A 26,959-nucleotide genomic window follows, 5' to 3' on the forward strand; every position below is an offset into this window, starting at 1 on the left:
CTTTGCAGAAAGCCATAAGATTCTTGTCCCGGGAATCCTCCATGATTCTTTTCTTGTACTCGATGAATAGCTCTTTCTTTTTGCACTCATCTTGTCTGGGGGTCAAAATATTATTCCCTTTAAATCTACCATTAAATCAAGTGTTAACTGAAGACTTACGAGACTGGAGTGGCGACAAAAATGATGACAGTTAAGAATGATGGTCCACAAAAAAGCGAAGAAAAATTGCAGGTACCAAAATTCAGAAAATGTTTCTTTATTTCACATGAGTGCATTAAGTATATCCGTTACAATACACAATGTACTGAATTATGAAGATTCATATTAGACACAACCACATCCGTTCATTATCAAGTGCGCATGTTATTCATGCATTGTGTCTGTACTCCGATTGGTCATTCGGCAATAAGTCTCGAGTTCCTCTGTTTACATAGGCTTTTACCTCTTGTCCAAAGGTGCCCGCTTGGGTATTTACAAATACTTAATTATAATTTACATTATCATTTATTTTAAGTATTAATGTCAATTATATTATTTATATTTAATTATATATTACTATTATTATTTTATAATTCAACACGTCCGTCGTGTGTTGCAATGGACGCACTAAATGTGTCCGTCTGGCTGACAATCTTAACTGGGGCTTATTTTTGGGATAGGGCTTGTATTACGAGCATCCTGAAAAATTATGCTAGGGCTTATTTTCTGGTTAGGTCTTATTTTCGGGGAAATATGGTATTTCATAGCTAGATGTTTCTAAATCTCACATTGCACAAAACCATAAGTGGTTTAAGTTTAGGTCAAAATTCTTTTGGGGGCTTTTCCCATTCACTACCCACCTCCCAGTTTGTACCCTTAATTAAACAAGTGAATGTTTTCCACTTCTCCCATGTCTGGTAGGGTAGTCCACCCCCGTGTCTAGTTTTATGAAGAGTTTGGTTTCAGGTCCTAGCTATAACTGGTGCAGACTTGCAGCCTTGACTCCTGTTCCAGCAGGGGCATTACACCCTAGAACTATTTAGGGTCAGGTAGCCTCGAGGGCCATAATTTGCCCAAGTTAATATTAATTGATTTATCTTTCTTGTTCTTACACTATATTATGTATTTATAAGTTGTGTTATATTTTATCCAGGATTTCTTTGTTTGGGAAGGAGGAGGGGTCTTCCTGTATCAACTAAATCCACCACAGTGAATAGAAGTTTAGTACTTTTTATACCAGAATAGTACTGATAAATGATTTACAAACATTTTAGACATTTCAAGTTCTACACATGAGATCAGATAAAATACTTACAGGACTTGAAAGAAGAGGCAATCCAGTTCGAGGATGAAAGGCTCTGGTTGAGGTTCCATCCAAGGAATGAAAATTATGTTTCCGCCAGACACTTGACTGTTTCAGTGGTATAGTCCTCTGCTGAGAAAATGATTAGGTTTTAATGGTAATATTTTTGGTCTTAGACTATCTATATCTCTATGCACACACACACACACACACACACACACACACACACACACTAATCAGAAAACAGTATCTAAGACCTTTTTTCTAAGTTGCTGAATAAACTCATATTCTAAAGAATGTTCAAATTACTTTATCAACATATGATCATATTTATAAATACTTAGAGTCTTGCATCTATTAATAGTAAGCTAATAGTTGATTCTTTTAATTTATTGAAAAAAATTACTCCAAGTAGAAAAAATTAGCATAATATTCTAAAATATAAAACTGTCAATATCAAAAGGTATTCTCAGAGGACAAAATTTGGTGGCACATGATACAGAAACGTAATAAATACGAATTTAAAAATATATCTAATGCAGTCACAGTACCATGTTTTTGAAGCGACACAGGAAATAGGCTAATTCTTAAAAGTTTAGACAAGTTTATACCCAAAGATCAGAAATTCATACAAACACATGAATAAAAATCAGAAAAGACTAATTTGGGTTCTGACTCTACCATTTCTAACTTTGTGTCCTTGGGCAAGTTTCTTAATCTCTCCAGTCATAGGGTCCTCATTGGTAAAAACTGGAGTTAATAACAGAACCTAACACCTTGCCGTGTAGTAGTAGGATTAAGTAAGCCAACACACATAAAACACTTAGAAGAGTGCCTGCGCACACAGTAAGTGAAGTATGATTAAATGTATAACAAGTAGATGAAAAAAATGAATCGAAGTGGCTTGAAAAGTACCATGGCCAAACTAAGCCACTCTATTAGGTACCAGAAAGGATCGTGAAAAGCTGATATTCTTAAGGCCAGGGTAGGTTTTTGTGACAATTATAATTTTAAGAAATTAGAAACCACTGTTTGACTAACCCCGAATGTTAAAAAGATGAGATTTTTCTGTTAAAAACTAGAAATTGGAAACAAGGCACAATTTTGAAACTCTCATGCCCAGTAAAATTAATCTGAGTGATAAAAAAGATAAACCAAGGTCATTCAAATTTGAATCAAGACTGTTAAGAGGTAGTTTTCCATATATTTGAGACATAAATTTGTAATACTCCGTAAAGCTATAAAGAAGATTTGAGCCTAATAATTTTCTAAGTTAAAAAATGGTTTAGTAGAAAGTTAAATAAAATGGAAATATCTTCAGATATCTTTTCTTTATATAGCGCATTAACGTTTACAAAATATTTTAAAACACTGAGATAAACAAGAGATTTGTCATTTTTATTTTAAAATTGAGGAGACCAAGGGTTTTAGAAATTATGTGACTTATTCAGTGTCACCCAAGGACCAAATGGTGAAGTCAGTACTGGCAGCCAGGCATTGTGACCAACGGCCTAATGATATCACTATAGATATTACTAAAATCCTTAGCTGAGCAGGGGCATAACACAGCCATTGTGTGGCACACAGCCAGAGTGACCAATCAACAATACATGACGTTAACATGAGTTTTACTTCTGCGTCCTATTTACTCTCCAGCAATTGTTTATACTACTGAAATAAACAAAAATGGCCAACAGGAAGAATTCATCTAGCATTTGCTCTTAAGTGGGTAAGTTATTTGCAAGGATGCTACTACTAGTTCCATAGCAGGTTTATTATACCAGGCTGTGTGTTCTCTAGATAATGGGCACCGTGGGCCTTTAGAACTCGATCTCCTGCAAACAAAATTCAAACCATAACGGATGTTTAAGAATTATATATGAAATATTAGATATTACCTACCAATACCTCTGTATTTTTCAGTCGTTCACACGTAGACACACAGTCTTTTATACTCTTTCTTGGAGAACAATTTTGAGATTTTTCATCAGTTGGATCTTCTTTCTTATCCTGTTCATTTTTCAATTGGTCTGGGTTTTTGCATTTGAAGCCTTCATTATCTTTATTGAGATAATTTTCTATACTATTAAGTTTCGTATTTTGCTTACATGTTGTAGGTCTTTTAGAGTCTTTATTTGAACATTTCTTTTCAAGTTTGTTCAAATATCCAGACATTTCCAACATTGTAACTTTTACTTTTGGGTCATTTTTTTTTGAATTATCAAATTGGTGATTGTTAAAAGACTCCGGATTACGATTTTCATTTTTTACCATTTTTTCCTTATACTTATTTGTGCAAATCTGTTTGTCGATACTGTTGCAATTTGAACAGCATTTATCAATTCCATTGCTAATTTCTTGCTCCTTACATTGACATTCAGAAAGTGTATTTTCCAATCTGATTGTCAAATCTAAGTTATTTTCTTTGCAATGAGACATATTTGAGAGAGCCAATAAACTAGTGGCTTTGTTCTGTGTCCCTTGAAATGTACTCTGGATGACTTCACTAGGATTGTCCTGATATAGATGTTTCCTTATTTGAGGTTTCAAAGAGGACTTGACTTTACTATTGCATTTAAAAGAACTAAAAGATTTCGTAGGTATTAAGTTTTCCCCTTCACTAAAGTCTTCTGACAAAGAAATTTTTGAATTAGAAATGGAAACAGAGGCATCGTTCTTATTTTTCTTCAACAAATTCTTGTCTTCATATGAACTCCTAAACACTTTAGAAGGAACCGAACTGGAGTCGTGCATGTTGAATGATTGCCGGGGCACATGAGATGCCGTTGGATCAATATGTTCCAAGTGTCGAGCAATCCTTGCAATAACATCTTGCCGCTCCTGGAGTAAGGAGCCTATTAAAGGATTGGCCTCACCAACAGACTGACGAGAGTAAAGACCACTGGAAGTGCAAGTTTCACTTTGAAGAGTTTCTAGTTTTACTTGAATTTTCCCCTCACTGGTGTCTCCTAAAGAGGTAAACTCTGGACTACCAAAAGAAATGGAGAAAGTTTCTTTACATTTTCTCACATTTTCATTTTCTTGTGAAACCCGGAAAACTTTTGAATTAGGTGAACTAGATTCTTGCATATTAAATGCATGTCCAGAAACATGTGAACTGCTCGGATTACAATCAATCAAATGCTGAGCAATCCTTGCTATAACATCTTGTCGCTCCTGAATTAAAGAGCCTATTAAAGGATTAGTCTCACCAGCTGACTGCCAGGAACTCTGGTGGCTAGAGACATCGGAACCAATCATTGAAAATGATTTTAGCGTTCTCACTGATGTTTCATGTGACTTTTTATTTCCTGGACCACGGAAGCCCAGAATATTGGCTTGACATGTTCCATAGTCAGATTTATTGCCAGTGCCTAGACAGAGTTTGCCATTTTTGACAGCTGCAGTATAGTCTGGAGTTGTGCCATTTTTTGTATGGAATACGCTTTCAGGTGCCATGGTCCAAGTTTGTTTGCTACACAGACGCTGTGAACTGTTTGTACTACATTGTTCTGCTTCATTAGAAGTGTGGTGTGGATGGGCTTTAAGTTCGTGTTCTTGAATTCTTTTCTCATAAAGGCCAATATTCGTGTGAATACTACAGGTCAAAACTGGGTAATTAGATTGTCTGGGCAAGGACTGAACGCTGACTTTCAAGGCCACGTTGTGAGAAACATTGGGAACAGGAAACACGTGTTCAATCGGAGTCTGTGAAAAATTCCACCGCAGGTCTACGTCAGCTGCACTGATTCTAGAATCACACAGAAAAATATGGAATCAATGGGTTAATAAAAATATACCATGACTGTATGTTATTTAAAAATTTTTAAACCGTCATCTAACTGTCTCTGTTTGTATTAGTTACTACTGAGGTTTTACTATTAGCTACTTTACCGTGAATGTTATTCTGATAAAACCAACAGAAGGAGTGTGGTAGGTTATGCTTGGAATAAAGATGATCTTTTTAAGAACACCAAACCACTTAAGCATTCAAGCTCAAGAATATTATAATTTAAAATATTTGTCAAAACAAAAAAAAGGACTTTGTATTTACCACTAAATAGATGGATTCAGCTAATTCTATTGTGCAAGGGGATTAAGTGATACTGTCTATCTCATGGCCACCTGCCTAAAGAGACAATTAGACAGTTGTTCAGCAGCCTGCATGTTTCTAGTTTTCAAAATACCAAAAATTAAGTAAGTCTGCTATTATGGAAATTCAGCAGCCCAGAAAGTTTCTGTTTTATTTATAATGGCAGCACTAACTAAGTCCATTGTCAGTCTAAAGTAAGTTTAAAAGTTCTCTGAAAACTATTCTGAACCAAATTTAACCCAAGAAATAAAACTCATACTGACTCACATCTACATTTCTCTGACTTGTTTTGAGAAAAACATTAGTAAATTTTATCCACTTATATTTAGAAATGAAGGAAATAACTGAACGATATTTTGCCTTTTAAATAGCTAACCAATGTCACTGAATACACATTGCATCCTTTTTTTGCCCTGTACATACCTGTAAAGAATATTTCGTGGAATAGCACCGTGAGAAACACTCAGCCAAGCACTTAATTGAGAAAAAAATACAAATGAGCGGACAGCCAACAGAAGAGTCTTCTCTTCTATAAATCGATCACCACTCCTAAGGGAAGTAAAAAAAAGCACCATCTAAATGTCAGCAAGTACAAAATGACTGAATTCAAAGGGATTCAAAGATAGCCTGTCCCCTGGGGACCCAGGGTCCCCCTCTACCCCCGGGCCAAGCCAGTTCCACAGGTCCCAGCGCAGGGCCAAGCTCAGGATGCATGCTTTCAAAGCATAGGAGTGGATTTACTGGTGTCACTTAAAGTCACTTAAGTACCAAATATCTAAATTTTACTACATAAACAAAGGGATTCAAAGGTAGCATATATTATCAAAATAATTTATAGAAAGTAGTGGGAACACGTGATTTACCAAAAACAACTTCAAACTCAGTTCTACAACTTACTGGCGAGGAACTGGCTCCAATATCCATCTTTCTAATAATAACGCATCTTGCTTAATTGCAGGATCATTTAGATCAATGCCTTCTGTGGTGGGCCCATCATCGCTGTAGCAGCAGTCTGGCAGTAGCATCACTTCCACCATGATTGGAAGGTTGTTCTTCCACAACAATGCGACCTCAGACCTGGTTCGTCTGGCTTGGCGACACTTAAGAGAAAATGAGTATAAGCAAAATGTCTCCGTCATGCACACAGCTTTATATTAAAATTGAAAATTATAACTGCAAAGTTTACATCTGTATGAGAAATGAGTCATCAGTTGTAGAACTTGCTTAGATTTGTCTATTTAGGTTTCCTCATTAAATAATGAATTAACACTCATGAGCTCTAGAGTGCAAGGATTAGTACCGAGCAATATTTATGAGGCAAATTTTCTTGCGGGGCGGAGAGGGGGATATCTTTGCTCTATCGCGTAGGAAAAGAACTGCCATACACAATGTCTGACAGGCCTCAAGGTGGCCCAGCCTTGCCTAGTTTGTTAATTACATCAGCCTTACAAAGGGCAGATTCATTCTAAGTGAAGACCGAAATATTAAAAACTCATTTTCATTAAATGCTTAAAATACACAAGATTTTAAAAGTTCAAAATTTTGGACTACATTTAAGAAACTAACTGGCAGGAAAATCCTTATAGCAAATAATACACTACTTACCAAGATAAATATTTTTAACAGGATTATACAAAAACATTAACAGGATAGTAAAAAGTATATGCCCATCAAACAAAAAAACGAATATAAGAGCAAAATTGGTTAATGTGGGAAAATAATTATTAACATCAATCTACTAAATAAATAAGAATATAAAGTCCATGAGCTCGGGCTGATACTCTAAAAAGAAGGTGAATCACAGTAGCAAACATAATCTTAAATCTGGCGTGTGAGAAGGCAGGCCTGAAACTGGCTGCCCACTTGCCTGCTGATCAGCAAGGTTACCTGCTGTACCTTCAAGAGCCCAAGGTACAGTAGGTAACTGGATCTAAGAGCCACGGTTATTGGGTATGGTCCAGGATTAGGATTTTTTTTTCTTTACAGTTGTCACCAATTTTATATTTAAATGTGAATATTGTAATTGTGATGTGCAAAGGTGATGACCGACTTTATACAGTTTGTATAGGTTATACAAAAAGTAAAAATAAAAAACATTCAACACACAATTCTTACCTGGGCCAACTTGTCACTACATTCATGTTTGGTGGTTACTGGGTAACAGGACTGTGCTGGAGGGCAATGGAAACTTTCTGAGCGACCTTTTACAGAACATTCAGGTGTTCGTCCTTCTGTTATTAACAAGGCCAAAGAGACCAGGAACTCCTCTGCATCGTATTCAAAATATTCATCTAGAGTATCTGGTATGGAAAAAAAGAAAGAAAGAAGAGCCCTCGCTTTAGTGTACTCTTCATAAGAACTCATCTTTTATGCCTAAAATAACTACTGTCATATTCCATATTCAACAAAATTTTTTTAAAAAAGAAAAAAACCCAATCAAACAAAAGAAGGAAAATACAAACATTCCATATTCAAGTATATTCACTAACAAAAAGTGAAAAGAGAATAAAAATGAGGCAATTATAATACAGTAAACTCTTGATTCACAAGGCACAGCGTCAGGAGACGGTGGAAAATTCAACATTCCAGTTAAGAAAAGGCTGGTTAAAATTATGGCATAAAATTGTTTTTATGCAAACTTCAGTTAAAATACCTAAGATTTAGGAATATCTTTTTAATCCTACAGATAACAATGTGTTTGGATGTCAAGTACAATAGTTTTCCCACACAAAACCACCAATAGCCAAAGGTTAAAATGTTTCATGTCAGATATTTTTAGATAAGATGTTTTATTACTATTATTAAATAGTAGAACAAGATAAAGATCCAAATGCATGTTTCTCCTCTTTTCTCCCTTCTGCTTTCCTTAACTTGTTCCTTGTTCTCACAGCCTTAATTCTGTGATGTGGACGTTCCTAGCCACGGGTTCCTCTCTGACTTCCCATACAGTAACAGTAGCTTCAGAGGGAGACAATACTATAGTTACCTGGCAACAAATGGCAGCCCCAAATTGCAATATATGAAGTGTGGTATTTTTTGGTTACTACACAATTCCAAACAATCCAACCTGCAGATATTTTAACTTTTCTGTAGTAATTTTTAAATTTCTCACAAGTGCTCTAACATTTTCAAACAATTTTAATCTTCAAAATTGTCAACCTGCTACACAGGTTGAACATACACGCACATGCACATACACATGTACACGCACAAAATTCCATCCTCTGTGCAGTCCAATTAAGCAACACATATTTGAAGTACCTACTACACTGTATTAGGTCACAGGGGGACAGTCTTACACTGCACACAGCTCCTAGTCTCAAAGGGTTTATGATTCAGAGATGATAGTAAAAACAAATGGAAGACTGTAGCATTTAACAAATTCCAAAGAAGTTCAGATAACAGTGGTAAAATTTTGCAAAAGAGGTAGGTGTTGAGTAGAACCACCATAGAGAGCGTGCAATTTGTATGGACAATTTCTATTGAGAAAATGTGAAAAGGGCATGACTGGAGCTAGACTGTGAACAGTCTTGAAAGGTATGATGAAGAATACCTATTTGTAGCCTCAAGAAGGCTTATCTGGAAAAGGAGCTCTGAAAGCCAACTTTATTGAGCTGGTATTTTAAGACGATTCAGAAAAGTTTCCCTAAAATGACCATTTGTAATACATAAAATAAGAGCCAACACTTAGCAACATTGCCAATGCATTGCCAGTTTTAAGTACTTCCTATACATTAACTCATTCAATCTTCAGAACAGCTCTTGAAGGTGGGGACTATTACCACCATTTTACAGATAACTGAAGCACAGAAAAGGTTAAGTTACCTGAGCAAGATCACTTAGCTAAGGAAGAATTAGCAAAGTTGGAATTTGAACCTACGAAGCCTGGCTCCAGAATGTGGGTTCTTAACTACCCTATACATGCTTTCTTTCATCACGGCTATAAATTTTGCTTTTACATACTTTAATATATGTTTGTAAAAATGTAAATGGAAAGAACATACATTTAACATATATTTTACAACATATTTTGGAATATTTATGGCATAGAATTAGTTTCTAGGAATAGGACCCTAATTTATAAGAATGTGCCAACTAGAAAAAAAAAAGAGAAGACCCAACTTTCAACACTTCTCCAGAAACCAATGAGGTCATAAATCAAGGGTCTCCAGGGACTCACTGAGTTAAATTATGGTGTCCTTCAGAAGCAAGCAAAAGATGTAAAAAGGATTCCATTCAGTCTTTCTCTGGTGGTTCTGCAGGTTTTCAAGGCTAGCTCGGGCTTGCCATGGGCTGCATGGCAAGATTTTAGCTCCCGAGAGCCTTCTCTGAGCTCATCCGGTTTCCTCACTCAGTTTGTGAGGTAATTCTGGAGAGCTAAGAATTGTGGCAGAGCAGTGGCTCCGAATCTATGGAATCTGAGGGATGCCAAGATGTCAGCTACTCCGTGTGAGAACCAAGCATGGCCCACAGCCTAAGTCGTGTCTCCAGGGGTGTATTTCTATTTAAAAAAAAAAAAAAATCTACAGTATTTCCACTACTGAGAGAAAACTACCAGATCAGATTAGGAAAGGGGGACGGCCATGAGGAGGTGGGAGAGCATTTTTGAGAATGTTTTTCTTTTGGGTTCCCAGGACTCCATGACTTATTATCTTTATGCCCGCAATACTATAATTCATCTCCAAAGCCCTAGCAGGGAATGGTTTACTTAACGCACTAGGAATCATCAAATTTAATGTGATAAAAACTGAACTGTTATGAAAAAACCCTTTTGAATAATATAACATTTGACTAAAATTTGGGTGCTTTGGTCATTATTTCTTCAGGTAGTAAACTAAAAAAATTTCCAAAACCATCATCTGCGATCCTTTGGATGACTTATTGAACTTAGCCAGAATTGTGACTATTTATATGAAAAATCTGAAACACAGATTAGAGATGACAGTAGTTATCTATGTAACTATTACATAAGCATTGCAGGGAATAGTATGAATTATACAATGGCATCATCAAACACATAAAATACTGTCTAAGTGCATGTGACTATGTGATGACAACCTTTAGGAATTTGTCAGGAAAAAATTTATGGGTAATCTAAATTTTCATAAATGAGAATACTAAATTCCAGTAGTCATTAGAAAAGAGGCAGTTAAAATTTTGATAATGTCACCCTCTAAAACATCAGGGAGCCGAGTTTACTGTCATAAACAATATGAACAGTAACTAGGAACCTCACGTCATGCTGAAGAAAATTCAACAGATATAACTTGATATTTTGATACATAGCTTACTCCAGAAATAAGTTATGATCTTAGGGCCTCTAAAGACAATTCACCTTTACAAAAACAAATAGTCTTTCAAATCTAGACAAATGTGGACAGTTAGGCTTCTTACTGAGTAGTTACACGTTTTAGAAGAGAAATTATTTTATGTGAAACATAACAGTGAAGAAAACAGAAAGGATGGTACAGATTTTCACAGGCTATGAAGGACAGATCATTGGAGACTGGGAATGAATCGATCAAAACATAGTTCTAGAATCCCTCTCCCTTTAAGCCCTCAAAGAGGATTGTGCTTACACCAGTCTAACTGGTAGCCATGACTGGACTGGTTGCTTCTCTAGTGGCAGCTGTTCTGGCTTGGGAGTTTAGCCATTTTCTTAAAGTTCCCCATCTATTCCATCCAACAAAAGAGGTGAACAATTTGGCCATTGGGAAAACTTTGAACAATCAGATTGATCCCCAGATGAAATGGACTAACTTGGGAAGTAAATTCTTTATCAGCAGGGGTGTTTAAGGACAGACTGATAACACTTGCCAAGGGTGTCCTTGAAGGGATTTAGACACCCAGTGGTGGCTGGATTAGACTTTCAAGGGTTCTTTCAACCCTGAGAGTCTCTGAATCTCTGCGCTTCAGAAGTAGCTCCGAAAAAAACCAGAGGGAGAAACCAGAACCACTAACCTCCTTCTTGGGAGGCCCTAACCTGGAGCCCCTCTAAACCAACACACTTACTGATTTAGAACCACACCCAGGATAATGCAGAATTACTTCAAAGCTGTCTAAAAGGAATGGAAATAGAATGTCTTACCCATTACGGGGCTGCTGCATGTGCTGTCCAGTTTACTTCTACAGCCTGCAGAAGTAGTAAAAGATGCCACGCCCCTCATGACATGGAATAAGCATGAGAACAATCTGGGGAATTGCTAGTAAGAAAGTTTCTCTAAAAATAATGTCTGTTTGAAGGATGATCTGGAATATGAATCAAAATTCTCCTTCTATGAATTTATCCCAAGGAAATGACAGAACAAGCACACCAAGCTGAATGTTCGAGGATATTTATTCAAATGTTCACGCCAGTTAAAAAAATTGAAATAAATCCAGATGTACAACAATGTGGGACTGGCTAAATACACTGTGGTACAGTTATACCTAAAATAATGACATAGATCCACTTCTGACAAGTACAGGTATTTACAGTGTAAGTGAAAACACAATGTTTCAAAGGAAAGATGTTATGATTATGTGTTTGTGGGATCGCCTGGGCATGCATGCGCAGAAGGTATACACACAACAAAATATTATTGGTCTTATACAGCAAACACACAAACTACATTTTAAATAAATTACTATTCTCTGACTGGTATTAGATAAAGAAGACGTATTAACTAAAAAATAACATGTAAATAAAAGCATTACCTAGTGTTAAATATTTTAATTATTGTTTTGTAGAACCTCTAGTAGGTACATCACAGTTTGGTTATTTAATATAGGAATTTGTGAAGTCACACATATGTAACAGCATACTGACTGGTTCTAGTGTTTTCCTTTCTCTTTCTTTCTCCCTTCCATTTTAAAAATAAAGTTTAAAAAATTAGGTAAAAACTAGAATCTCATACTGATATGAGAAACATATATGTATGGATCTAAGAATGGGTGTCAAGATCAGCAGAAGAGGTTACGCAAAAGAATTGGACTCTCAGTTGAGATAGCCAGTATATAGGTATTAAGACTTCATTTATTCAAAAAATATTTATTATACACCTACTGTGTGCTAGGCACTTTCCTAGTCACTGAGACTTGGAGTTTATATTCTAGTGGTGGCAGAGAAAAACAAAAATAAGAAAAATATCAGATGGTACTAAGAGCTACACCATATTTATAAAAAGGGTGATGTGAGAGCTACTACGTGAACGTTTTATTCCAAGTATTCAGGGAAGGATTTTCTGAGCAGATGACATATAAACTGAGATCTGAGGAACAAGCCATTCGGATATTAGGGGAAAGAGCATTAGAGCAGGGGGTCTAAGGTAAGAATGAATGGGTAATGTCCCTGGAACTAAAAGAAGGTAAGTGAGGCTGAAAGGCAGGGGGAGAGAAGGGAAAGTTTAGAACGGTGATCAAAGACTAGATTATAAAAAATTTTGAAACAGTGCTTGGACTTTAAATTTTATCCTAAATGCAATGGGAAGACATTGGAGGTTTTAACTAGAGAAATGACATAATCTGATTTCCATTTTAAAATGATCACCCTGGCTGCTATGTTGATGATAGAACAGGAAAAAGAATCAAAGTAGGTATAGTTAGTTTATTGCAGTTGTGCAGGGTTGGGGATACAGTTTTGAGAATCATTGGCATTTGGAGAGTATTTAGGGTCAAGCGTTACCCTAGAGGAATTATGTAGGACGCTCGTGACAGAGCCCTGGGGCACTCCAATAAGTAGCAATCTGATAGAAGACGATGAACCAGTAAAAGGAGCTGTCACGTAGGGTATCATGGAAGCCACAAGGGAAAAAAAAATGTTTCCAGGAGGGCGTAGTTAATGGCCTCAAACACTAGTGAGGTTTAATAAAATATAAACAAAGAAGTGACCACTGCATTTGATACTAAGAAGCCACTGGTGACCTTGACAATAATAATCTTAGTCGATGGTGATGATGGAAGATTGGACAGATATGACATACACTGTCAATTATTCTGAAGGGTATAGATGATAAACACAAAAGTGTACTTTCCTAGTCCTCTCTTAACACGAAAACCATTCATGTTTCACAATAGCCCTTTCTATAAAAGCAAGGTAAGTATTAAATACGCAGTGTCATCACTCACACAAAATTGTCTCCAAATCCCCCAAACAAGAAGTTCCCTTCTAAGTCTATGGGACAGGGGCAGGAGATTTTCCCTCTCTTTGGTCCTGAAATCCAGTCACTAAATCTTACTAATTTGTTGTTTTAAAATTTGTCTTGCAATGAAACACTTCGTTTTAACCTCAAGAAAATTACCTAAAATTAAAAAAAAAAAAAAAGGAAATTCTCTAGTTAGGTTCTTAGTACTTCATACCTGAATTACCACAACAATCTCCTAGCTATTGATTCCAGTGTAAACTCTCAAGCCTGCCATCAGGGCCAGGGCCACCACACAGAGCACTGCCAGATTCTGAGGTGAATGCTGCCTTTCGGAGCTGTACACTGAGGTGACCCTGCTTTAGACTCCACCTTTGAAGTCTCAACTGTCTCCACCTTTGCTTCTTCATCTCGTCTTTTATTAATCCCTACATGGCCTCTCTGTTGCAGCCAAACTGTTCTCTATACCAGGCTCGACTTATTTCGCACCTTGTGCCATTGCTCATTCTGTTTTAGCTAATAAACATCATTGCTTGTCTCCTTTTCACCAATCCTGAGCTTTCTTTCTGAAGAGCTTTCCCGACTCCATTTTCATTCACAAAAGAGCCCTTTCCTAATTCATTTTCATACTGGTCTTTCACACTGACTGTGTACCCTTCCCCAGAACTTAGCCATCTTAGGCTATGAATGGTTACTTCACAGTGCTAGCACACAATCTTAAGGGCATGAATTACACCTCCGCATGGGTTTCACTCTGTTCCACCGACATATTGTACTACTAACCTCCGCCAACCTTCTCCCAAACTTGGGGCACTAATCACAAATGTGACCATGAAAAAGCAAAGGGCAGATCAGTGTAAATCAACCGTCATTTCAGGAAAAACTCAGCATTATCTTACCAGCTCCATAGTAACAGCAACCCATCCATGTCTTTATAAAATATTCTTAACATTTCACAGATGTATACCTCCTAATGGGTTAAATTCTACACACATTGAAATATTTTTGGTTTCTAATCTATACGTTCCAATCTCAAAGGTATGTGTTGTGTTTCTGTTTCGAGTGAGAAAAGGATCCTAGAAATTATGTAGTCTCATCTACCTTACTTATAGATGAAGAAAATCAGGTAGGTACAAAGACATCACTTTCTGGCTTACTGTTGTATATTGCTGCAAACTAGAATCCAGTTTTCTTTATTTCTACTACAACTTGACTTATATACCGTGAGAAGTCTTTAAGCAGAGAATAAAAGGCAAAGTAGATGTTAGTGACAAGTATAAAAAAAATAGTGGCCATGTCTGTAAACAAAAGAGCAATTTTATTTTTATTTTTTTTAAGGAGGGCACAGCTCACAGTGGCCCATACGGGGATCAAATCGGCAACCTTGGTGTAATTAGCATCATGTTCTAACCAACTAAGCTTAACCGGCCACCCCAAAAGAGCAATTTTATAAGTGCACTATTATTTTATGGGTATTAGTTACACATAAATATTTTCACTTGCAGAAGAGTATTCTCCAAATACAAAAATATTCTTTATTTTAGTTGTTAAGCAACAATAAAATTTAAACTGAATTTTAAAAGGTCCTCTCAACACCTGTTATGAAAAAAGCAAGTAATCTGTAAACAAACTGATTATGGAAGGACTTTCAAAAGTAACTTTCTGGATTTGCATGTGGTTTGTTGAATTCAACCAAATATTTCTGTTGTACATTCACATTATATAATAACCACTGAAGTTAAAACTGTGATTAAAGCATTACAATATTCTGAGGTGCCATCTGAAAAACTAAGTCATATATATGCTTTTTATAATAATCTAGCTCTTTGAAAATTGGCTATACATTTTAATTGCTATGTGATCCAAACATTTAATTAAACAAAGATGATCACCATCATTTTAAGTTGTGAAGTGTTTTATCAAGTGCTTCCTCATTTTAATTCTCATGACGTAACAGGGAGTAATAGTTAAGAGCATGAACTCTGAGGTCAGGCAACCAGTTCTACTTGCTAGTTTTCTGGCTTTGTACAAGTTACCCAACCTCCCTTTGCCTCAGTTTTTCAATCTAGTAAATGGGAATAATAATAGTATCAAGCTTCAGAGGATAGTTACCAGGATGCAGTTATTATTTGTAAAGTTTTTGGAATATTGCCTGGCACTTGGTGAGCACCACATAAATGTTTGTTAAATTTAAAATAAAAATAAATGCAATGATGTAGGTCTTTCTCTCCTTTTATAGATGAGAAAACTAAATTTATAAAATCATTTGCCCAAGGTCACATATATTACCAGTAAGTAGAAAACCATCTGTAAGGAACAGTTCTTAACAATTCTCAATTATAGAAGCTCATACTTATTTTTCATTTCACACAAAAATGATTCAAGAGCCGACTCTACCAACTCAGGGCATAGATTCTAGAAAGCTCCTCAGACACAGGTGTCTTCAAGGATTCTTGGTATTAAAAGAATTTGGACAGCTACTCCTTTCTTTCTTTACATGTCCTCTGTTTAAAGCTCTCCCAATTTAGATATCATGGAAAAGGCCTAGATCATACAGTTCCAGAAAGAGCAAGAGGATATTTCATTTAGAAGCATTATTCTTATAATGCTTAGAAAAGCTGTACAATTATAGTTGCTTATAAAGAAAGTATTTCAATGTTCTGTTTTGTGCATAAAAACACTTAGAGTTAATTAAAATCAAGCCTGGTCCCTTTATCACCAAAGGAAAACAAGTGACTTCTGTAGACAAAAAGACATGGAGTGAGATTTAAAAAAGAAAAAAAGAAAAAAGGCGACGTCCTGACTTTTGTGTAGAATTCATGAATTAAAGAACTCAAAGGAACTTTCAAGAGCATGTATTTTTATTAATTTATAGATGAGGAAATTGGACTACAGAGAAGTAAAGTGTTCAGCCACACACAGCAATATAATGGTAAAAGTGAGGCCGAAACCAAGATCTCCTTTGTGTGCAAAATGTTAGAAATTTGAGGACTGATTTACAAATCTCAACCAGTCTGCCTAAATTCTACCACCCTACTAAGTCCAATTCCAATTCTGACTCAGAGGAGAATCATGGATGGAGAATAATCCTTAGGTATTTGCTGGCTCAGTATCCAGGTCGTTCTTGCTGCTCATCCTGCGTCAGTTAACCAGCCTCTGGACATCAGTTCTGGTCCTTACTGTAAAACATCTCGGTGTCTAATTCCCAATCCCTGTGAATTCTAACTGGGTTTTCCAGTTTACATGGCTACCAGATTACCAGAATGCTCTTTGTCTCTCTGCCCATGCAACCACTCAGGACCCTATTGTTTGCCTCTGAGAAATAAAGCACTTACCTATCTAAGGTGTGTTTCCTCAATATCTATTATATCTGGTATGGATTCCTGCATGACATGGACACCCAAACTAAAATCTCACACTCTGAAAGTTGCAAAAGAAGAGCTGTGAGTTAGAAAACACCAAATAGAGAAGGGAAGCAGGAGTTCAAGTGTGTTAAAAGGAATTCAAGAGTACACTGCTATAAACTCCATGTTTTCCAATGGAGGAATTAAAAATCTTCTAACTTCTTTCTAGTTCCCAGTTTCAGTAAAATTTCAAATCAGGTGGGAAGCAGATGCAAAAAGAAATCCTCTCATAAGCTTCGGTGTTCCCACCGCATGATCACGGGACTGTAACGACTGTTAGTCTCAAATCAGACTATAAACTCTAGGCGTGCAGCAGCCAGATCTAACACATTTACCATTCTATTACCAATGCCAGGACAGTGCCTGGCATACAGAAGGTGCCCAATGAATACATAAGCAAGTGAATGAGTGCTTATGTGGTGCTATGGAGCTCATTAAAAGACTGTGGCACTTGTATATCAACTTGGAGAACTCAGATATTGTAAGACAGGTAAACTCAGATTATTAGCTCTACAACAAATGGCAGGTTGAAGGTGGTGAGGACATCAGGCAATGTACAAGAAGTCTCTTTAACTTCTATTTTACTGTGTTTTTGAAAAAACACCATTTAACTTATTCACACTGATATTTTAATAAAGAGTTGTTAACACACACACACCCCACTAAAATGATATTACATATGTTCCTGGGCCTCAGTCAACAGTATTTCAAGATAATTTATATCGTTAATTCCAACTTGCTAGCCAGTTCTGCTATCTGACAGTATCTTCTCTAAAATGCTAAAAGCTAGTAATTTTGAGGGGCAGGTCTCGCAGATTTCATCACATTAAATAAATCTCACAGAAATCAAAGGAAAAGCCTTGGCCAATTCCCTAATCACTAATTCTCTATCCTTAATAATTAGCACCACCAGTATAACCGATGGAAATAAATGGAAGAAAGGCAGGCTTAGTGATTTGACACGTGGGAATCAGGAATTTAAATTATTTTCGACGCTTTGAAATGTTTCTTAAAGTTTTCTATGCTGCTGTTTATGTTTGAAGACACTCTGACTATCAAGTCCAGAACTAGTATTTTGAGAACATTTTACATATGCAAAAATTAAGATGATTGTTAGTAAAATCAATATAAGATATTCACTCAATCATTCTTAGATATTTTAAGATTAATAGTATTTTATAAAGCACTTTGAACTTCTTGAAACAAAGAATCTAAATAATGTTAAAAGTCGAATATTTCTAGTCCTAAGATTAAAAACAACCTAAGAGAATTCTGGCAGAATAGAAGGTGCTCCTTTGATAGGAGCTATGACAGGCCTGTGTGCTCAGAACTCAGGCCACACTGAGTTCCTATGTATTCTAAGTTACTTACAGCCAAGTAATAACATAAGTACTAACCCTTTATCCACCTTCGCAATTACCCACCAATTTCAATTTGTTTACCATCACTATTTACTATAGTAATAAAAAAATACAAAGCCATATAGTTTTTAAAGCACTATTGTAGATTATAGAAAATCTTTTGAAAAAGTATGTATTTTATGTCATTTAAACTGCTTGGGTGATTATATTACAGATTAAAAGCTTATATGACAAAGAAATATGGCATTTATGATTAGTATTTACATATCTTCCAACAATTTTAACTAAAAATGTTACAAAGGCATAACATAAAAGAAACAACTCTTTTATAGTAGTAAAACAATTGGTGAGTTCATAAAAAAATTTCAATCTAATTAACTTATCATTGGATTTTTTTCCCCCACCCATTTCATCTGACATTTTCTAGGTCACAAAAGAGCAGAAAGAGTTCATCAAAGGCTAAGGAAGGTAAAGTGCGTCCTTCATGCAATTCTGAAAGGCGACTCTCTTCCCAGAGGGCTGTTAATTGGCTGCCATAACAGACATCTCCTTTTCCTCTCCTAACCAGATTGCCAATAACACAAAGCCTTTAATATATACGTGCCGTCCACATTCCTCCAATGGCTCCTTCACAACTCAACCACAGTTATTTGTGTGGAGGTAAGGGTATTTTTTAAGAAAACAACCACTTAAGATTAAAAGGATAAGTAACTAAGAATTGGAATAATAAAAGAGAAAAAATGGGAGAAAAAGGGCAGGGAGAAATAAAATAAATGAAGAGGAAAGAACAAACAGCAGTAAACTAAGAAGGGGGTAAATATAAAAGAAGAGAGAAAACAGAGTAAGAGTAGAGCTTGAAAAGTTGATCAGATTTAGGGGAACTGTTAGGAAAAGCCCTGTGTTCCCTAATTGTTCCTCAGACTCCTTTCCTAAACTGCTATCTTTCAAACACCCCAAAGTAGGCCTGTCTTCTCACACATGGTCTACGAGCATCTCTACAAAAGGAGCCCTAAACTTCTAAAAGGGTTGTGTTCTAAAACTTTGTCTAAGCTGGTTATTGAGCATTTAGAACAGCTGTCTTTATTTTTTTTCCCTCTTCTTCCGCCTCCCCACCCCCACTCCGGTTCAAGGCATTGTTTCTTAGTCTAGTTGTGTAGGACACAGCTCCCTGGACCATGCTGGTATTACGGGCCTTGCGCCTAGGAGCAGGGCACTCCAAACACCTGAGCCACCCGGCTGGCCCCCAGCTGTCTTTATTATAGTTTCTGGGCACCAACAGAGAGAAGCTACACCAATGGCATCATGGAGACTGAAACAAACAGAAAAACCGCCAAAACAAGGAGAAAGTACTTGCAACCCTAATAACCAACAAAAGATGAATATCCAGAGTATTTCACCTAAGAATCCAGAGAGGCTAAAGAACATAAGTTGCTGAATTCCTCTAATCATCACAAAATACAAATTGGAGCCACCATGACATACCATATCACAATTACCAGATTTGGGTTGGAAAAATTAGCCTGACCAAGTAAGTATTGGTAAATGTGTAGGTCAAAAAAGTATTCATACCTGCTAGTAAAAGTATATACTGGTGCAACCAAATTGAAAAACAATCAGGCATTATTTAGCAAAGAACTGCATGTCCTATAACTCAATAATTACTCCCCTAAGTAAAGAACCCAGTGAAAATTCTGTGCGTGCGTACTAGGAGACCAATACAACAATATTCAAAGAAGCACTGTCTGTAAGAACAACAAAAATTCTGAAAACAATAACAAATATCTATCATCTAGAGAAGGGATAAATTATGGTATATTCATATAATGGTATCCAATACAACAGTGGACATAAATACAAGAATAAGTGAGAGCTGCATGTGGATTATAGCAGACTATAACTAGCACGATTCTATTTATACGAAAGTTTAAAAAAACAAGCAAAATTAAACACCATACTTGATGGTGACATACATATGTAGTACAAGTATAAAAATAAAGCACGAGGGAATAATTAACCCAAAATTCTAAACAGTGGATAGTTCACGTGTGACTGGTAGGGCTGTAACTGAGGTGAGGCACACAGGAGTCAGCAAAAAAGGGACTGATGACGTTTGTGAACAAGAGCTGCATGAGGGGTTGTTCTTATTATTACTCTCCGAACTGTCTGTAATGCACACATTCTTTGTATGTACAATGTGTTCCATAATTTTAAAAAAACAGATTACTACATTGTCTTCCCTACATGACAAAAATAAACTTTTGAAAATTTCAGCACACACATGGAAAACCAACACCTGGAAATTGTGCACTAATGTAAAACAGTATTATCTCGTGAAAAATAAGCACTGTGCTGGGATTAACCTCTTTTGTTCTACCGTGTTTCCCCAAAAATAAATCTAGCCGGACAATCAGCTCTAATGCATCTTTTGGAGCAAAAATTAATATAAGACCTGGTATTATATTTATTATATTATATTACATTACATTATATTATATTATTATATAAGACTATTAGAGCTGATGCATTAATTTCTTTTTTTTTTTTTTTGCTCCAAAAGACGCATTAGAGCTGATTGTCCGGCTAGGTCTCATTTTCGGGGAAATACGGAAGGTTTGACTCTTGTCAGATTATACCACCTCTAAAAAGATCTCTGCCAGCTTTAAGATTCTAGAAATTATTAAGGTGAAGAATCACTGTATAAAATAAAGGGGAAAAGACAATACTCAATTTATAGTATTGCTTAACTTTCTACAGGATACAAAGCTGATAAATTCAAATAATGAGAAAACACCGCTGCCTAATTTACCATATATATTACTTCTGGAGTGAATTTTACCTTTTTTAATGTAAGAATCAGGCTTTCAAGCAAGACTCACTTTGAATTGAACACCAAAATTGAAAACTACTATTAGCAAAAAGTTAGAAGATTCTCTTGTTGGTTGGACAGATAACTAAAATGTTCTAAAACACAATAATAATGACCCAAGTAATTGTATGTCTCAAAAAATTTTCTTTTGAAATTGAATAGGCAATCCTTCGCTTTAACACGAGTACAGCATTTGCTTTTGGGTTAAATAAATGTCAGTAAATATACACTAGACCTACAACAAACTTGCTTCCCTGGGGTGTTGTTTGCAGCTTGTAATGCAGTCTGCTAGAAGTCATGGACTCTTCTGTTTGTGGCAGAACTTAAAGCACCTCTCTTAGTCCAATCCTTACAAACTATATGACTTAGTTATTTATAGGGTTACTACATGTCTGCCCCCTATAAACTGTACAAGGGCAGGGAGTCGGGTCAGTTCTGTTGACTAACATAGCTTCAATACCAGAAACTATGACTGGTACATAATGGCACTCAAAAATATTTGTGAACAAAATTATTTATTTCTACATTGTGAAGAAACTAATTATATAAATCAATACTATATCCAGCCAATAACAGTGTTAGTATTTCCTAAATAACTTTCCCTTCATTATAAGAAGTTAGCTGTATAGCCACTGACTAAAAACATTTTAAACTAGAAAAAACCCAATTCAATCTGAATTTTAGTTCATGATAGTATTCAAAAGGTACAGTACTTCAATTTAGTGAGCACAAAATATTGACTGTAACTTAAGTAAGAAGCTCTCTTAATGATTTCTCTGGTATCTCTAAGAGATTATTGTTTGATAACCACATTGCTTATAATAATTTCTTTTGTTGGTTTCAAATGATCTTAATTTTGTTAAAGGTTAAGAGGTTTCAAAAATATCAAATTATAACTCATCTAAACCTTTGAAAATTTTGAAATTTGATACTCTTATAGCACTGTGATGGTTCTATAATATAGTCTGAGAGAAAAAACGAAAAAGGGCTTTATGATGGAATAGATGTCAATTCAAATACCAAGTGACTCTAGGCAAGTTAAAATAATAATTCTCACCTCTGAGAAATTTCTGAGGAAAAAAGACTGCCCTTTGATTTTTGTTATATCTTGCCATGGTAGGAATTATCAGATTAGATTTCAGTTATTATTTAACCTTAAATAGTAAACCCATTGTAGTCAACAAGTATTTAAAAACCTTCTCACAGCCAGGAGACATTCTTGGTGAAGTTTTCATATAAAGGACCAGAATGTAATTTAAGAAACTATTGATTTCATGAAGTATTTCCTTTATAACGTAATTTATTCAAGGAATGCCATGATGCATAACGTCTTCCCATCTTCAGAAATGAAATGATATTATACAACATAACTGATGGCCAAAGAAAGTAAAAATTAAAATTCACGTACAGATTTGAAAACAAAATTGACCTTTAATAACTATTTTGTAACTGCAATAAGTAAAATACTCACTGTAGAATTCAAGTTGATTATTTCACAAAGATAGCAGTAAGACCCAGTAAATTCAATCCTGGGCAAGTTCAGGCATGTTACTTAATTTCTTCATTTATAAAGTGGTAATGATAACAGTTAGGGGAGAAAGGAACTTCTTCCCTTTCCTCAGATTGGACTTCTGTATACAGGGAGAGCAGGACTTGACCACAAGCCTTATCTCCCCACCAGAGTGTATATTTAAGGTAAAACAGCTGATTTCTATATTTACCACTTTTATGAATTTTTCCACAAATCCGGTGGGGTGGCTAACCTGACTGGTTTGATTTTGGTAGTCAGTGGGCCATTTCCAGTCACTATGGAGTAACACGGACCTGATTTATCCACACATCTTAAACCACACAAAATATACAAACAACTGTTTTCAGGTGTTGGAGAACAGACATTGCAGGACCGTGATTCCGGAGAGGAAAATTAACAGGTGAGCCCTACAATTGCCCAACCTTATTGCCTGGAGTAAGTTTCTAGGCTGAGTGTAGGAAAGAGGAAGCCAGACAGAGCCCAAAAGTCTCTGAATTGAGGACAAAAGAATTAGGGGGAAGGGAGGTCAAGGTGGCTAAAGTTGCAGAGCAGAGTACCAGACAGGGGAGAGTAGCCCACAGAAAGAGAGCTCTAGAGAAACAGAGAAGTAGTGAAAGAAAAAAAAATTGTCAACTTAGAATGCCTTAAAAAACTAAGCAGAATGCTGTTTTGTTTTTTTGGTTGTTTTTTTTTTAGTTTTTTTTTTTAATTAAATTTATTGGGGTGACAATTGTTAGTAAATTTACATAGATTTCAGGTGTACAATTCTGTATTACATCATCTATAAATCCCATTGTGTATTCACCACCCAGAGTCAGTTCTCCTTCCATCACCATATATTTGATCCCCCTTACCCTCATCACCCACCCCACACCCCCTTACCCTAGCAGAATGCTGTTTTAAACACAGAAAAACTGGAAAAAAAATTCATCACCAACAAACCTGCACTATCAAGAATGTTAAATGAAGTCCTTCTGTCATAAGGAAAATATCATTTAGAAATCTGAAGCTACCCAAAGAGCACTGGAAATCATAAACATGTAGGCAAACATAAAATAATTTATTCTTAGTTTTTACATCACTTTTAAATAGAATTGACTAAAGGAAACATAAAAGGAATGTATTGTGTGATTTATAACTGTAGAAGCAAAATGCATGGTAGCAATAGCATAAAGGACAACGAGGGTAAAATGGAAGTATATCATTGTAAGGTTCTTGCATTATACATAAAGCGGTATGATATACTTGAAGGTAAACTGTGGCAAGTTAAAGATTATTATCACATACCTTAAAGTAACTAGTAAAACACAAAACCAGAAAAATCCCACAAACCTAATTATAATTAATAGGTTAATGAAAGAAATACAAAGAAATATTATAAAATTCACTCTAAAAGAATGAAAAAGGAACAAACACCAGAGAGGACAAATAGAAAACAGTAAGATGGTAAATTTAATCCCATCCATGTTAATAATAACCTTCAATGTGAACGGTCTAATGAAAAAAGCAGAGATTTTCAGATTGGATTAAAAAGCAAGACACAACTATATACTATCTATAAGAAACCCACATTGAATATAAAGATATGAATCAGTTGAAAGTTAAACACTAGAAAGATATACCATGCAAACATTAATCAAAAGAAAGCTGGAGTGGCTATATTTATATCAGAGAAGTAGACTCCAGAACAAATAAAATTGCAAGTGATAATGATAGCTATTTCATAGTGACAATGCGGCCAATCCATCAAGAGAGCATAACAGCCCTAAACATTCATGCAACTAATAAAATAATAGTTTCAAAATGTATAAAGTAAAAACTGATGGAACTGTAAGGAGAAACAGATGCATCCACAATTATATTTGGAGATTTCAACACTCACTTTTCCAATAATCAATAGAACAAGGAACAGAAAATCAATAAGAATGTAAAAACAGTACTACTATCATCTCGACCATATTGGCATTTACAGAACACTCAACAAAAGCAGAATACACATCTTTAGGTTGGTACACACAAAACATTAATCCAAATAGACCATTATTCTGGGCCATAAAACTAGTCTCAATAAATTTGAAGGATTTAAATCATCAAAAGTATATTCTCCAACCACAAAAGAATGAAATTAGAATACAGTAAGAGCAAGATAACTAGAAAATCTCTAAATATTTGGAAACTAAATGACCAGTGTGGTTTTAATAGTCATTGGAGCACCCCTTTACTCTGAAGTGAGGTTACCAACTGCTATGGGCTGAATTGTGTCCCCCAAAAATTCATATGTTGAAACACTAACCGCCAATGAGATTGTTATTTATATTTGGAGACAGAACTTACAGGAAGTAATTAAGGTTAAATAAGGTCATTAGGGTGGGGTCCTAATCCAACAGAATTGGTGGCCTCATAGGAAGAGGAAGAGAGAGAGCGCTCTCTGTGCAGGCACAGGCACCAAGGAAGGCCCACGTCTGCACACCACAAGAAGGCGTCAGTCTGCAAGCCAATAACAGAACACTTACTGGAAACCAAATCAACACGGCACTTTTTTTAATATTGTAATTTTTCTGAGTCATAAATACTTCTGTAGTTTACTGCAGTTATTTTCACAACTTCTCTCTGGTTATAGATTAAAGAAGTATCAGAAAAAGTCTAGGCAGGTTACGTAACCTTCCTAAAAATACATAGAAAATCTCTAGAATGAACAAATCTTAGTCCCATTTCAGTATTTAGTTCAACACTGTCTCTGCTAAATCAAATGCAGATATCATTATAAACTTTCTGGCTTTTTGTTTCTAAAAATTTTTTTTAAACTACTTGTTTAACAACTGAAACAGATTGGCCTAGATGAAGTCTCTGTGTCTTAAGGATTTAGAAATGGTTTTATCATAAATGTCATTATTATATTTGATTATAACTTGAATACATTGAAAATATTTTACTCAGCATTTAAAAACAAAGAAATTTCTTTTCCACAATTTTTCTACTTTCTAATAAAAAATTTTAATTGATTATACTGCTAAATGTGGTACAGAAGCTTTTTAATATTGCTGATATGAACTAATATGAAAAACTGCTAAGATATACCAAGTGAAAAAAAGAAGTTGTAGAACACTGCATATAAAAATGCATATAACACTTTTGCATATATCAGTTGTACAGTTATACAACTGGTAACAATTTTTACAGGAAAAAAAGCAGAAATACATACCAAACTGCATGTTACAGTTAACCCTGGGACTGTGGGATAGGATGATGGGGAGTCATTTACTTTCTATGTCTTTGGTTGCTCAATTTAGCAAATAATAATACAGGTTGCCCAGTTAAAATTGAATTTTAGTATAGGCCATACTTATCTTAAAAAATTATTCTTTTATCTGAAACTCATTTATCTGGGTATCTTGTATTTTATTAGAAAAATGGCTGAATCGCTTACTGTAAGCGCCTGAGGTGACCTCTGAAAATGGTTCGCTATTCACTTGACCCAGAGAACCCCATAAAATCATGTAAATTGAGAGGTTCAAATCTACGTGTTCATTTTAAGAACACTCGTGAAACTGCCCAGGCCATCAAGGGTATGCCTACCCGAAAGGCCACCAAGTATCTAAAGGATGTCATGTTCCAAAAGCAATGTGTACCGTTCCGTCGTCGTAACAGTGGTTGGTAGGTGTGCCCAGGCCAAACAGTGGGATTGGACGCAGTGTCGGTGGCCCCAAAAGAGTGCAGAATTTTTACTGCACATGCTTAAAATGCAGAGAATAATGCTGAACTTCAGGGTTTAGATGTAGACTCTCTGGTCATTGAGCAGAGCCAGGTGAACAAAGCTCCCAAGATGCGGCGCATTCTGCGCCGCAGAACTTACAGAGCTGGTGGGTGAATTAACCCATAGATGAGCTCTCCCTGCCACACTGATGGGATCCTTACTGAGAGAGAGCAGATTGTTCTTAAACCAGAAGAGGAGGTTGTAAAGAAAACATAGGTCTCCCAGAAGAAACTGAAGAAACAAAAACTGAGAGTAAATTCAGCATGAAATAAATGCTAATAAAAATTTTTAAAAAATAGCTGAGCAAGCCTATGATATACATGTCTGATGTCTGAATTTAGATGTTTACACATGTTGCATACAGGTTTGTTATGTGTATGTAACAACCAAACACCCTCTGATATAAATGATTTACATATTAAATCCCTATAATAAACAAATTGAATGATCAAAACTTTAAAAGATCAAGTTATGGATGATATAGAGAGAATAATTCCATTTCAGTTTTATGAGGCTCGGGGAAAGGGTGGAGCTAGACACATACACAA

General features: G+C 35.7%; 1 protein-coding gene and 1 pseudogene across 16 annotated transcripts in view; one reads left to right on the plus strand and one right to left on the minus strand.

Moving 5' to 3' along the window:
* ATOSA (atos homolog A) overlaps positions 1–26,959 on the minus strand; it is an 84,092-nt gene that overhangs the window by 20,778 nt on the left and 36,355 nt on the right. For 8 of the 15 annotated variants that reach the window (XR_013993276.1, XR_013993278.1, XM_081047291.1 and 5 more), the window contains 5 exons: positions 7,491–7,675; positions 6,273–6,475; positions 5,799–5,924; positions 3,185–5,033; positions 1,295–1,414 (listed from right to left, as the gene is read on the minus strand). Coding sequence is in view for 12 of the 15 variants with exons in the window: in XM_081047291.1 (XP_080903417.1) it covers positions 1,295–1,414; positions 3,185–5,033; positions 5,799–5,924; positions 6,273–6,475; positions 7,491–7,675 (2,483 nt within the window). In the remaining 3 variants the exon portion in view is untranslated. The remainder of the gene's footprint in view (positions 1–1,294; positions 1,415–3,184; positions 5,034–5,798; positions 5,925–6,272; positions 6,476–7,490; positions 7,676–26,959) is intronic. The other 7 variants (XR_013993277.1, XM_081047284.1, XM_081047294.1 and 4 more) reach the window with 1 other exon arrangement.
* Positions 26,112–26,678, plus strand: LOC308497485 (large ribosomal subunit protein uL22-like; annotated as a pseudogene). Its single transcript has one exon. The product of its transcript is annotated as a large ribosomal subunit protein uL22-like (transcript).

The sequence above is a fragment of the Rhinolophus hipposideros genome (genome assembly GCF_964194185.1).
Source record: "Rhinolophus hipposideros genome assembly, chromosome: 5".
Taxonomy (NCBI): domain Eukaryota; kingdom Metazoa; phylum Chordata; class Mammalia; order Chiroptera; family Rhinolophidae; genus Rhinolophus; species Rhinolophus hipposideros.